We start from the raw sequence: 12,353 nt of genomic DNA on the forward strand, positions 1-12,353 counted from the left end.
AGGGGATAAGCAGAGGCCGAAGAGACCATGAAGAGACAATCAAGCATGTTGTAGACTAGCTCCTATTCTGTTTGAAACCGTCTTCTTCGTCCGCCTAATAAGACATAGTGCCAGACGAACTGTCCAGACCATGTTTGGTATCATTCTACATCTATCATCCGCGTCCACCCGTACTATCCACCACTGGCTTTTTGATTTAGTTTGTCCACTTTTGGATTCATGAGCATGTACCCAAGATTGAAGAAGGCGTCATCACATAGATGCCCTAGTTCTGGGGAACATCTCGTGAGCCCGTGACTTCTCGAAGACGGTCCGGAGATGTAAATATATACCCATATACGACAGACCATTCACAGTCCCCCCTCGACTACGATGACTTGGTTGGCGAGGGCCAAGGACATATATGTCACGAAAATCTCTCCTTGTTTTCATAGCAAGGATTGGCTACTTGAGTCTCTCATGAGAACTTTACAGTCGAGCGATGGGTCGTTTTCTCGCCCTCGTCAGACTTGCCAATCGAGTCGAGTATATACACCAAAAAGTACACAGTCACACGTCCCAGAGCAAAACAAAGTACAACTGGTCGACACCTGTCCAGCTCATGATGAGCTTTAAACGGATAAAGGAGAAAAAGCAAGACGCAGACTTTGAGCGTAATACATCTTGTCTAATTTCCACTGAAGGTCCTTCTTGTGAGCCGCTGTTCTTGAGCTCTTCCGTCCGTCCATCAAATCTAACCGTGCTGTCTTTCCGGTTTTTACCACCACTCAATCTTCTCAATTCGTCGACCCCTTCTTCGCGCCACCACTCATCCCAAACTTCGTAACCCCCCATGACCACGACAAGCAGGTGCCAAGCAGTAGTAACGCTCTCTACTTGCGATACCACATCCTCGTAATCTTCGTATTCCGCATCTTCCTCTGCAACTGGAAAATGCCATACATGAGCGCTTCACTAGTAGGCGGGCACCCCGGGACGTAGATATCAACAGGGACAATCCGGTCGCAGCCGCGCACGACGCTGTACGAGTAGTGGTAGTAGCCGCCGCCGTTGGCGCACGAGCCCATGCTGATGACCCAACGCGGATCGGGCATCTGGTCGTACACCTGGCGCAGGGCGGGCGCCATCTTGTTGGTCAGGGTGCCCGCCACAATCATGACGTCCGACTGGCGGGGCGAGGCACGGAAGATGATGCCCAAACGATCTTGATCGTACCGCGGGGTTGAGAGGTGCATCATCTCGACGGCACAGCAGGCGAGGCCGAAGGTCATGGGCCAGAGAGAGGATTGGCGGGCCCAGTTGACGATGCTGTCGAGGGTTGTGCTATATTTGAGTGTGTGTTAGTGGCATGTCCTTGTTGCTGTGTTGTTGTGGAGAGGGCATAGGGGATATATCCTTGTCCGGATGTCAAGAGCGGATGTGGAGTTCGTGGAGCCCTCGGAACGTGTAACGTACAGAGCATATTGAACGGCGCCCTTGGTGCCCTCCTGGCTGGGAAGAGGAACCTCTCTGCGCTCGCGCCTGGCGATGCCGTGCTGTGCGCCCGCGGGGGCGACGGCACCCGTGGCGTCCTTGCGGGAGGACGAGGAGATGGAAGCGACAGCGGCCGCGCGGAAGGGGACGATTTGGGCAGTCGGCCGGGCTGTGGATAGTTGGTTTATCGTCAGCTGGAGTTCGTCGCCGTGGGGATTTCGTGATGGAGCTGTCGAATGACTCGCGCGCTGAGTCTCCGTCGCATACAGAAAACAAAACACAGGCATCACCCACCTCTAACAGCCATTGAGGCGCCTGTCCTCACAGAGGACAACATGTTGGAAATATCAATTGTCGCAATAGGAGCGAGGTCTAGGTACCTGGGGAAAGGAGCGAGAGCGAAGAGGGTCCGGAACGGGGCTCGAATGATAGTAAGTAAGTATCGACGTCGTCCGTCCCACTCTGCGGTTACACAGCGAGCCTCCGACTCCCCTCAGCGACGGGACTTCAGTTAGTTACAGTGATGCTGCGGCTTAGCCAAGTTATCCCGAGCATTTGCCTCCATAAAGTGATCCACTTTGTGGCGTCGGAATAAGGCTGGGGGTTTTGAGGATTGAGAAAAGCTCGCTTTCCATTGGTCACAGCATGATTTCTCTTTCTGGGGAAGTTGGAGCAACAAGGAAAGTCCAAGGGGCTTCTGGGAAGAACTCCTACTCGTGCCCTTCCGCGCTGGATGACCATGTCGTTTTAAATCCGTGCATCTCGAATTCTCGCGGTAATCTGCATTGAGCGCAGTGCATCTGATATATTTTGCCAAATCTTGATGAGGTCATCCTCACCCTGGAGTGTTGGCAGGGAGACACGCCTATCACTGTCCTTGGCTTCCTGATTGAGACTAAAAGCAGTGCCATCCCTGTCTCAATGTTTTGTTTAAATACGCTAAGGAGTGCCAAGATGTGGTGATAGCTTCATTGTTACATCTATATAGCTTCCCACAGAGGACCATAATGCTATTGATCGCAGCACCCACTGATGATGAAACACCACCAAGGAAAAAAAGTAAAAAAAAAGTAAAAGAAAAAAAAAAGAGAGGACAAGAGCTGGAATCGAACGGCTGACGTCACGTTCAACTGGAAGGGAGTAGAAGAGCCCTGTTTGCGTAGCCGGAAGACGCCAGCTTACAGTGCTTCCAGGGAGGTTCTCCCCCGCCATTTAGGCCCCCGTTGGGTCACCTACGGCGGCGAGGGCCCCCCCAGCATGTGGTACACTACCCTCCATGTGCAAAGAGAGCTCAGCGCACCACACCGCTCGACCGCGCAGCCACTTGTCAGTTGGTTGAATACTTATCAACTTGAGGTCCTTTATGAACCCCAAGCTGAGGTCCCGCGTGCATGCATTCTGGGGTTTGAAGACAAGTGGTATTTCCATAGCCTCAGTGGTCAAAGAGCTGCTGCAATCTCTCGACAACATGGCAAACGATACAGAAAACGCGCGCCAACACCTTCCTCCTGGTTTTCCCTCCCGCCCAATAACGCCTGCGAAGAACAATCTGGTCGTGATATCGCATCAGCCTACTTAAAAAAAAAAAAGAAGAGAAAAAGAGGGATACCAGCTATCTCTTAAAAATCCCAGGTATGGTCGAAAACAAAAGGCCCCCAGCTGGCCATCATCTGTCCGGCCAAGACTCAAGCCATTCTCTTGTCCGTGTCAGCCGACGCGTTTTCGCCAAGCTCGGGGTTGAGATAATTGGCGTCTTCGGCAGCCTCGTAGTCGGCAATAAGGTCCATGACGACCTCCCTGGCTTCGTCAAACTCGTTGAGGTTTTCAGAAAACGGCGCCGTCTTTTTGTAGGCTTCCATAAAGGCGTTGCGCTTCCGCATACCATCGTACTGCCGAACAATACGCTTGAAAAGCTGTGTGAAGAAATGTCAGTTTGGTCATCTATCTAGCCAACACAGCAGCAGTTGACGTACCGTAGCAATACTAGTATGGTTTGCCAACATCAAACCACTGACACGATGTGCCATAGTCACGTAGGGACTCCTCTTGGTCAGTGCCACCTGGATGCTAGCGGGACCCCAGGGAATGAATGTAGCAAGACGACGTTCCCTAATACGGAGCAGACTCTTGTGCACATCGGTTGGGTCCACGTCGCCCTGGATGACGTTCAGGATGGAAATGTAGCAGCTCTTCTTGCCGGGTACAGTAGACACCATGCGATTCTTGGGCTGCAGCAATCGTCTCATGACGTCGAGAACCGTCGTTTTGCGCACCGTCTTTGCCTGCTCTACCTGGTCGCCAGTGAAGGGCGTGTACGACGTCATCAAGAAGTGGCATCGAGGAGTCGGAATCAAGGACGCGAGAATGCTGACCAGGTCGTTGTGCATGTAGCCGGGGTATCGAAGGGTGGTTGTGCTGGCGGACATGACGGTCGATACGAGCTGGTTCGTCTGTTGGAAGGATGGCTCTTGTACGTGTAGTCTGTCGGCGGCAATGTGTGACAAGGCGCCGTTGTCAAGCACCACTACCGAGTCGGCGTTTTGCGTTAACCTCCTCATGGCAAGTAAACTGTTGTAGGGGTGCACGACAACATCGCCGGCGCTGGTCGTGTCGGGAAATACCGAATATGTCTGGATGATCTTCTTGGGGAAGCGGTCGTTCAGTCGCTCGAGTAGGAAAGAGCCCAGGCCTGATCCTGTGCCGCCGGCGATGGAGTGTAACATCATGAAGCCCTCGAGGGAGTCGCTGCCGTCGGCTTCGCGCTCAATCATCTCCATGATCTCCTCATGTACTTGCTCGCCTGTTTGGTAACCATCACCCCAGTTGTTGCCCGCACCAAGACCGCTCTTGCCCACGTAGAAGTTTTCTGGGTTGTATATGTTCCGGTATGGTCCGGTCTGGATGGTATTGATGACTCTGGGTTCGAGATCGATCAGGATGGACCGGGGAATGTATCGCGTATCGTCGCTCTGGTAAAAGAAGACATCTTTACGGTCGCCGCCTTCGGTCGCAAAGTCCTCGATGGTTCCGTCTTGGCTGATGCCATGCTCTAGACAAAGCTGCTGCCAGAACTGGCTTCCGACTTGAGAATGTTAGAAGAAACTGCGCGTCCAGCTGCCGGATGTCGAGGCGCAAGACTGGGTGAAGGTCGACTGCCTCGTCGGGTTGAATCGGGCACTCACTGCTGTTGCCGCACTGGCCGGCCTGGATGGTTATTATTTCTCTGTTTGCTTGTTAGTCACGATATGTTGGGTGCTGGGTTGAGGGACGCGTACCTGGGCATGGTGGTGGCATTAACGAGGCGCGAGACCTCTAGGCGGAAATTGTTGCAATTGAGACAAAAGCGGAGGGAACATCGGTAAACATAAGGACGTCAGCAGAGCACGCCTGGTAGTTCCCCACATCGATTGCAGCACGTTGCCCACCGCTACCTACTACGCTAAGATTCCCGCGTCGACGCGACAGAAACGGGAGGAGATGGAACCTACATAGCTGCCGTGCCCCTGCGAACGCTACAAGGGAAATCACCTTCCAAAGGCTACAGTGACGCCCGCTATCAGCTGCTAGCAGCATGATCGGAGAGGGGCACCTAAGACATCCAATGATCCATCCTCTCCATCCACCTATCTCGTGGCTGGCTCCCGTCGGCTGGATCTATTGCTAACCCTGTCGGGTATAGCTTCTGTAATTCGTTAAGGGCCGTCCATGCCTGCATGTCCAGGCACTTCAACCTAAAATGACAAAACCCCATTTTCCAGCAGGGCAGTCCAGGTGCAACGGGGGCCTCTCAGCGCCTTTCCACTTGGTTACTGTAGCGGAGTATTGCCCTGCGCTACCTTGCAACGTGACGGGACGGGATCCTTCGTCTCACCACTTTGACAAACAGGGCACCCGACACACGTAGGCAGGCGTCTTGCACGTTTTACCCCTCCACATGACGGGGAACGTTGACGTAGAACGAAGAGAGGTGACGGTCAAGAGATCAGACAGAATCCTGAGGTAGAGAGAGTAGTTGACCGAATCAAAAACAAAAAAAACTATTGCTCTTGGTTCACTCATTCAACTGGACCTTACTACGCAGGTACAACGGACAATTACCGTACCGGACGATACAGGTAACAGTAACAGACGAGCACGGCCAATAAACAACAACTTCCAAGTTTGACCTCTCTCCTGCCCCTTTTTGCGTCTACCTTTTCCTTGTACGGGGATGCCCGCTGTGTACTAGTAGAGTAGTACTAACAGTTTACACCTTGCTTCAACGTCACCTCATCTTCTGGTTTCTCTACTTCGACCTCCCCCTAAAACCGACTGTATCTGCCAACTTCACCTTGGGAGGTACTTCATACTGTTCAAGGTAGCCACGCCACCGTCTCCATCTTCTTTCACCGACCTTGTTGGCCCGATTGGAACCACTCTGCCACTCTTCTCCCGGTCGTTGGCTCGTTCCGATTAGCGATTCCGATTGTTCAAAAGTTGACCGCCGTCTTCGAGCCCCTGGAGACTCAACCCACGAGCGTGACCATTTCTACCGTTACTTGTGAGCCGCGGCATGTTTCGCTACCGAGGATCCTACCCCTTCTTCCTTCAAGATACTGTCCACATCTCCCAGCATCAAGGCCAAGAACAACAACAGCAACAGCAACAGCATACTTCACCAGTCCCCCGGTAGGCTGACCAACCGTCAACCGCCCATCTCCTGCCATGGCCGACCCGACCCGATCCAGTTCGGCCAGTCTGCCTGTGCCAACACAGTCGCGCAAAGAGAGTGTTCTGCAATCAGGAACCCTCGAGGAACTACCGACAATCACCCAGGCCCAAGTGTTTGGCGTTCCGTCGCCCATCGGCTCCGACCAGTTCGACTTCGCTACTAAGGCGAGCTCTCCAAAGACACCGAGAGCTAACGAAAGCCCGTCCGCCTCGGACTACCTGAACGGAGGCCAGCCACACAACGACGGTGTCTCCCCCGTACCCGATCAAGACCCACCCGCCTGGCTGCCGCTCCAAGATGTCAACGAAACCACTACTCGCTCCTCCGTGCCCTCGACCCTTCCGACAGCTGGCACAGGCCCTTCCGATGTGCCCTACTCCGAGCGCAGCGTACAGTTTGCCAACAACGATGTCGTTCTCGAACCCCCACCCGTCATACACCACGAGCGCCATGCCTCATGGGACACCAAAGACACCATGAACAGGATTCGAGGGTCCAGCTTCATGACCAAGTTGAAGGAGCTCGCCGGCCCCAGCACCTCGCAGACGTTCAAGTCTCCAAGCTACCCTCCCGAGATTAACTCTACAGCTAGCTCCCCAACCGTGTCACGCCATCGTCAAGCCCGGTCAGTTGACGACCGCAGCGACGAAGACGCCGACGCAGAGGAAACTGCCGATGAGAGGGTGGGGGAGTCACAGATTCGACAAAAGAAAAAGAGACGGATTCGACGACCAAAGTTCGAATCGTTCTCGACCCCCAACACGCCTCGAATCGAGCAAGAGCCGACTACCCCCGGTGGGCATGCCCGCTTCGGCTTTATCCGCCGTTCCACGTTCTCAGATATTGGAGACCGTGGAGGCCTTTCCGAGGGTGAAGGTAGGGATCATATTGCTAGACAGCGCATCAACAGAAGGACGAATCTGTGGATGTCGAATCGGCCGGATGGTGAGGGCGACGAACTCGAATCTCCCAGTAGGATCGGTCAGCATCTTCGGCGCTTCTCCAACCTCGGCGGCGGGGTGTCTGACGGTGATGCCACTCCGAGGAGACCCTTTTTCGGCACGGACAGGGCTGCGACTTTTGGTGCTCAGAAATGGCGTCAAGTCAAGAGCACATTGCGGCTGTTGCGACAGAAGAGAGACGACCAATACGACTATTTCAAATCTGCCGAGCTCATGGCCGAGCTTACTGCAGTTACACCGGCTGTCTTGATGTTTGCCAGCATGATCCAGCGCGATGAACATGGAAACAAAAGAATCCCCGTCCTTCTTGAACAGCTAAGACTCCGAATCAAGGACAGTGCGCCTCTTCCCGGCAAGGATAGCGAGAGACATGTGCTATTTACCATTGAGCTTGAGTACGGCAGCGGTCCCAGCCAGATGAAGTGGACGGTCAAACGTCACATAAAGGAGATCATGAACCTCCACTTCAAATACAAGATCAACCCCCCTAAAGACAAGCTGTTGATACATCGGCCAGAGGGCGGTGTTCGGCCCAAACAGCCAAACTTCCCCATCTCGGCTTTCCCTTATTTGCGCGCAGTAAGAGGCTTGGAGGACGACGAGGAACAAGAACCACTTGACCCCCCTCGTATAGTCGAAGATCCCGCCGCCGAGGCCACTGCCGGGGAAACAGCTGTTGAGGGCACTGATGTTGATGAAAATGGCAGGCCGCAGGTACGGAAAAAGAAGTCTCGCATGGGTGCTTTTGGTGGGCGCCGCAAGAACTCGGCCATAGGCTCAAAGGGTGATCTGAATCAAATAGCTCTTGACGCTGCCGCCAAGAAGAAAAAGTATATCGAACAGCAGCAGAGAATCCTGGAAAAGTATCTGCAAGAGATGGTTCGTTGGCTCATGTTCCGGGCAGACAGTAACCGACTTTGTCGATTCTTGGAGCTTTCTGCTCTTGGAGTTCGCCTTGCTGCCGAGGGAAGTTATCACGGCAAGGAATGTTATCTCCACATCCAATCCTCCAAAGGGCTCGATTTCCGGCGGGTCCTGACACCCGGCAAGGTTATTGCTAGGCACAGCAAGAAGTGGTTCCTTGTTCGTCAAAGTTATATCGTCTGTGTCGAATCGCCGGAAAACATGAACATCTACGACGTTTATCTGGTTGACCCCAAATTCAACATTGTTTCTAAGAAGGACAAGAACAAGCACCTCACAGCAAACGGTAATGAAAATGAGGAAGACCTCGAGAATTTCGACCCGACCACGGCCAAGAAGTCCAAGTCCTCCAACCACCATACACTCAAGATCGTGTCATCCGAGAGGAAGATCAAGCTCTTCTCCTCCAGCCAGCATCTGATACAGCAGTTCGAGGAGTCCATTTTGGAGATGCTCAAAACTACACCATGGCATCAGCGGAATCGCTTTGGAAGCTATGCGCCTGTTCGAACTGGCGTGTTCGCCCAATGGCTGGTCGACGGTCGGGACTACATGTGGAACGTCTCAAGAGCCATCAGTATGGCCAAGGACGTTATCTACATTCACGACTGGTGGCTGAGCCCAGAATTGTACATGAGGCGGCCCGCTTGTATCAGTCAAAAATGGCGTCTGGATCGTCTACTTCAGAGAAAGGCACAGGAAGGTGTCAAGATTTTTGTCATTGTCTATCGAAATGTCGAGGCCGCAGTTCCCATTGACTCGGAGTACACCAAGTTTTCCCTGCTGAACCTCCATCCTAACATTTTCGTTCAAAGATCACCTAATCAGTTCAAGAAGAACCAGTTCTTTTTTGCTCACCATGAAAAGCTGGTCATCGTCGACCACGACATTGCATTTGTGGGCGGCATCGATCTGTGTTTCGGCCGATGGGACACGCCCCAGCATCCAGTGACCGATGACAAACCCACTGGATTCGAGCCTGATTCGTACAATTTACCCAAGGATGCAGAGCATTGTCAAATGTTCCCAGGAAAGGATTACTCGAACCCTCGTGTCCAGGACTTTGTCAGGCTCCATGAGCCATATGAGGAGATGTATGACCGGTCCAAGGTTCCCAGAATGCCGTGGCATGATATCGCCATGCAGGTTGTTGGCCAGCCAGCCAGAGATCTTACCCGCCACTTCGTTCAGAGATGGAATTATGTGAGACGTGGCCGGAAGCCAACGAGGCCTACACCATTCTTGCTGCCACCTCCTGACTGCAGCAGAGAGGAACTCGAGGCCGCCGGCCTGAATGGAACTTGTGAGGTACAAATGCTCCGTTCAGCATCCACGTGGTCGATCGGTATCGATGAGACCGAACACAGCATCCAGTCAGCATATGTCAAGATGATCGAAGAGTCTGATCACTTTGTCTACATGGAGAACCAGTTCTTCGTGACCAGCACAGAAACATTGAACGTGAAAATCGTCAATCATATCGGCGATGCTCTGGTGGAGCGCGCTATCCGTGCGCACGAAAAGGGCGAGGACTGGCGCGCAGTCATTATTATTCCCCTGATGCCAGGTTTCCAAAACGAGGTCAATGACCAGGACGGAACCAGTGTTCGCTTGATTCTCCAATGTCAGTATCGGAGTATCTGCCGTGGAGAACACTCCATCTTTGGCCGTCTTAGGGCTGCCGGCATCAACCCGGAGGACTACATCCAGTTCTTCAGTCTGCGTCAATGGGGTAAACTCAAGAACAACTCTCTGACGACCGAACAACTCTATATCCACGCCAAGTGTATCATTGTCGATGACCGTATTGCCTTGATCGGATCAGCCAATATCAATGAGCGGTCTATGCTTGGCAATCGTGATTCGGAATGCGCGGCTGTTGTTCGTGATACTGACATGATCTGGTCTACCATGGGTGGAAAGCCTTACCAGGTTGGTCGTTTTGCTCACACCCTGCGTCTCCGACTGATGAGGGAACACTTGGGCTTGGATGTCGATGAGATCCAAGAGGAAGAACGTCAAGCAGAGCTTGACGAGGCCGAGGCAAGAGCTGAGATGGAACAACACACGGAACACCACATGGAGCACCCGAACTTGGAACATCGCGACTTCACTGACGACTCGGAAGATTCCATGGTCCCAGAAAGCTCGTCCAGGAGACGGAGGTCATCTCACATGTCGTCTCATATTCTACCTAGCACGCCGCCGCCGCCGCAACTCCCTCGTCATAGAGCGCATAGTTTCAATCATGACGTTGAAATGCAGGAACTCCCAAGGCCAGACTCTAAGGGCAAATCCGTTGCCGGCAGAGAAGACCAGGAGCATGTGCATGCCGGTGAAAGGCACAGGAGGGATGTGGAAGGATTGGGTCCTGATCATTGGAAGCTTGCTCAAATGCAAGGTATTGATGAGGGCAGAGACTCTGTCGTGGTGAATGGCCGTGAAGTGCTGGTTCACGACATCTCTGCGGAGGGCAAGGGTACTCTGGACAGCCCGCATGAGTCTCATGAGCTTCGCACCCGGCCTCATGATGCTGCGTCTCTGTCTGAAAGCATCGGCAATGAGCACATGCCGCCAATGCCACCGTTTAACAGACGGACTACGGAGCAGCTTGGTCTTCCCAGAGCCAATCAGTTGCCTGTCCTGCCTGTTGTTGACGATACTGATATTGGCGGACCGCCTGTTCAGATTACAGCAAACGGGACACTGTCTCACAGCCAGATCGCCATGAACATTGAGCTGGCCAACATTGACAAAGACTGCATGCGTGATCCTCTTAATCCAAGTTTCTACGAGGATGTTTGGTCTCGTGTTGCTGAGAACAACACCAAGATCTATCGCCGCGTCTTCCATGTCATGCCCGATTCTGCAGTAACGAACTGGGCCGAGTACAAGGAGTTCAAGGCTAACGAGCGGGAGTTCAAGAAGCAGTTTGAAGGTGGCAAGGCAAGTGAGGAAGTCAATGAGAAGAACGGAGTGACTGTTGAGCATGCGCAAACCAGTGCTGGAGCCGGTATCAGCGCACCGGGCCCAGCTCAGCTCACCAAGAGCTTAACGGAGAAGCTGGTCACTCCTGTCTCCAAGCTCAGTGGCGGTGGTGACAAGGGAGCTCGGGAACGCACAGGCTCAACTACTACGTTGGACGAGAAGGGGGCCACGAAGGACCACACGCGCAAGGCTCAGACCTTCCCACTCGATGCTGAGAAGGGTGCGATGTTGACGGCGTCGCAGAACCCCGGCGAACGCCCACCCACAGCAACACCCAAAAACGGCGCTGATTCGAACCACGACGATATTAGGGCGTCTGGAGACTTCCTGAGCGCCAGCATCACCAACAACAAGGAGCGACACGCCACCTTCTCCAACAATCAAGATCCTAACCCTCCCCCAACCTCAGCCAGCGGCGGCTCCACCACCACCATGGCCGACAACAGTAACGCAACCCCCATCATCGCCAACGGCAACGGCGCCGCAGTATCCTCCGACAACACAGCAACCGCATCCGCCACGGGCACTAATGGTGCGAGTGTCAAACCAGCCGCATCCACCAGGCAGCAGCGTCGTAGGGCGAACACTGGCCGTAGTAAACGCGGGTATAATCCATTTGACGCTCAGACTCTAAACCCGGCAGAGGCCGAGGAGACGCTCAGGTTGACCCAGGGAACGCTGGTCCAGTTTCCCTACGACTGGCTGGTCACGGAGGAGAACAACGGGAATTGGTTGTTCCAGGTTGATCAAGTGGCGCCGTTGCAGATTTAGTAAGTTTTTTTTCTTTTTTTTTTTTTTTTTCTCTTTGTTTTTTTTTTTTTTTTTTTTTTTTTTTTTGGCTTCGAAAACGACTTGTATAAGTGCAGTTAGGATGGGCGCTAACCACAGTGTTTCTCTAGTAACTAAATATGCTTGTCTGCTGCGTTGTTCCACGGTTGTGGGCTTCACATACCTTGCTCTACCCCCTTCGCCCACCTTTTCCCTACGGCCATATCTCACCCTTGCTTTACCCATCTTCGCAAACAACATGAAATCGGAGCGGCGGAAGATAAAGACTCATTATATGTAGTAACATTCAAGTATTCATGGCAAGGCGTTGTTGGATTGGCGGGTTACATACATATTAGCATTCGGTGGCAACCTCTTGCTTTTCTCGAGTCATTCTTCCTCGTCAGCCATTTATTACTATCATCATTATCAAGCTTTCGGGACGAGCAAACGCCGGCAGTATGTAGAGGTATGTCCTTTAATCATAGCATGCAGAATACTTGGTACCTAGGCAGTTTATTTTTGTT

At 52.9% G+C, this 12,353-nt stretch overlaps 3 protein-coding genes across 3 annotated transcripts; 1 reads left to right on the forward strand and 2 right to left on the reverse strand.

Annotated features, from left to right (window-relative positions):
• Nucleotides 1–872: 872 nt before the first annotated feature.
• Nucleotides 873–1,810, reverse strand: B0T23DRAFT_404495 (NADH-ubiquinone oxidoreductase 19.3 kDa subunit mitochondrial precursor; the record flags this gene model as incomplete). Its single annotated transcript, XM_062838912.1, has 3 exons — nt 873–1,323; nt 1,456–1,642; nt 1,768–1,810. The coding sequence occupies 3 exons, from the start codon at nt 1,808–1,810 to the stop codon at nt 873–875; spliced, it is 681 nt and encodes a 226-aa protein (XP_062692874.1).
• Nucleotides 1,811–3,127: 1,317 nt separating this feature from the next.
• B0T23DRAFT_141344 (tubulin gamma chain) lies at nt 3,128–5,002 on the reverse strand. Its single transcript, XM_062832364.1, has 4 exons — nt 4,749–5,002; nt 4,656–4,696; nt 3,447–4,555; nt 3,128–3,386 (listed from the first exon to the last, which is right to left on the reverse strand). Exons 1-4 carry the CDS (start codon nt 4,754–4,756, stop codon nt 3,159–3,161), a joined length of 1,386 nt encoding a protein of 461 aa, XP_062692875.1. The 5' UTR covers nt 4,757–5,002; the 3' UTR covers nt 3,128–3,158.
• Nucleotides 5,003–6,177: 1,175 nt separating this feature from the next.
• On the forward strand, nt 6,178–11,928 carry B0T23DRAFT_395778 (uncharacterized protein; the record flags this gene model as incomplete). Its single annotated transcript, XM_062838209.1, has 2 exons — nt 6,178–11,828; nt 11,925–11,928. 2 exons carry the CDS (start codon nt 6,178–6,180, stop codon nt 11,926–11,928), a joined length of 5,655 nt encoding a protein of 1,884 aa, XP_062692876.1.
• Nucleotides 11,929–12,353: the final 425 nt, after the last annotated feature.

Source organism: Neurospora hispaniola, assembly GCF_033458365.1.
Source record: "Neurospora hispaniola strain FGSC 10403 chromosome Unknown B0T23scaffold_4, whole genome shotgun sequence".
Taxonomy (NCBI): Eukaryota; Fungi; Ascomycota; class Sordariomycetes; order Sordariales; family Sordariaceae; genus Neurospora; species Neurospora hispaniola.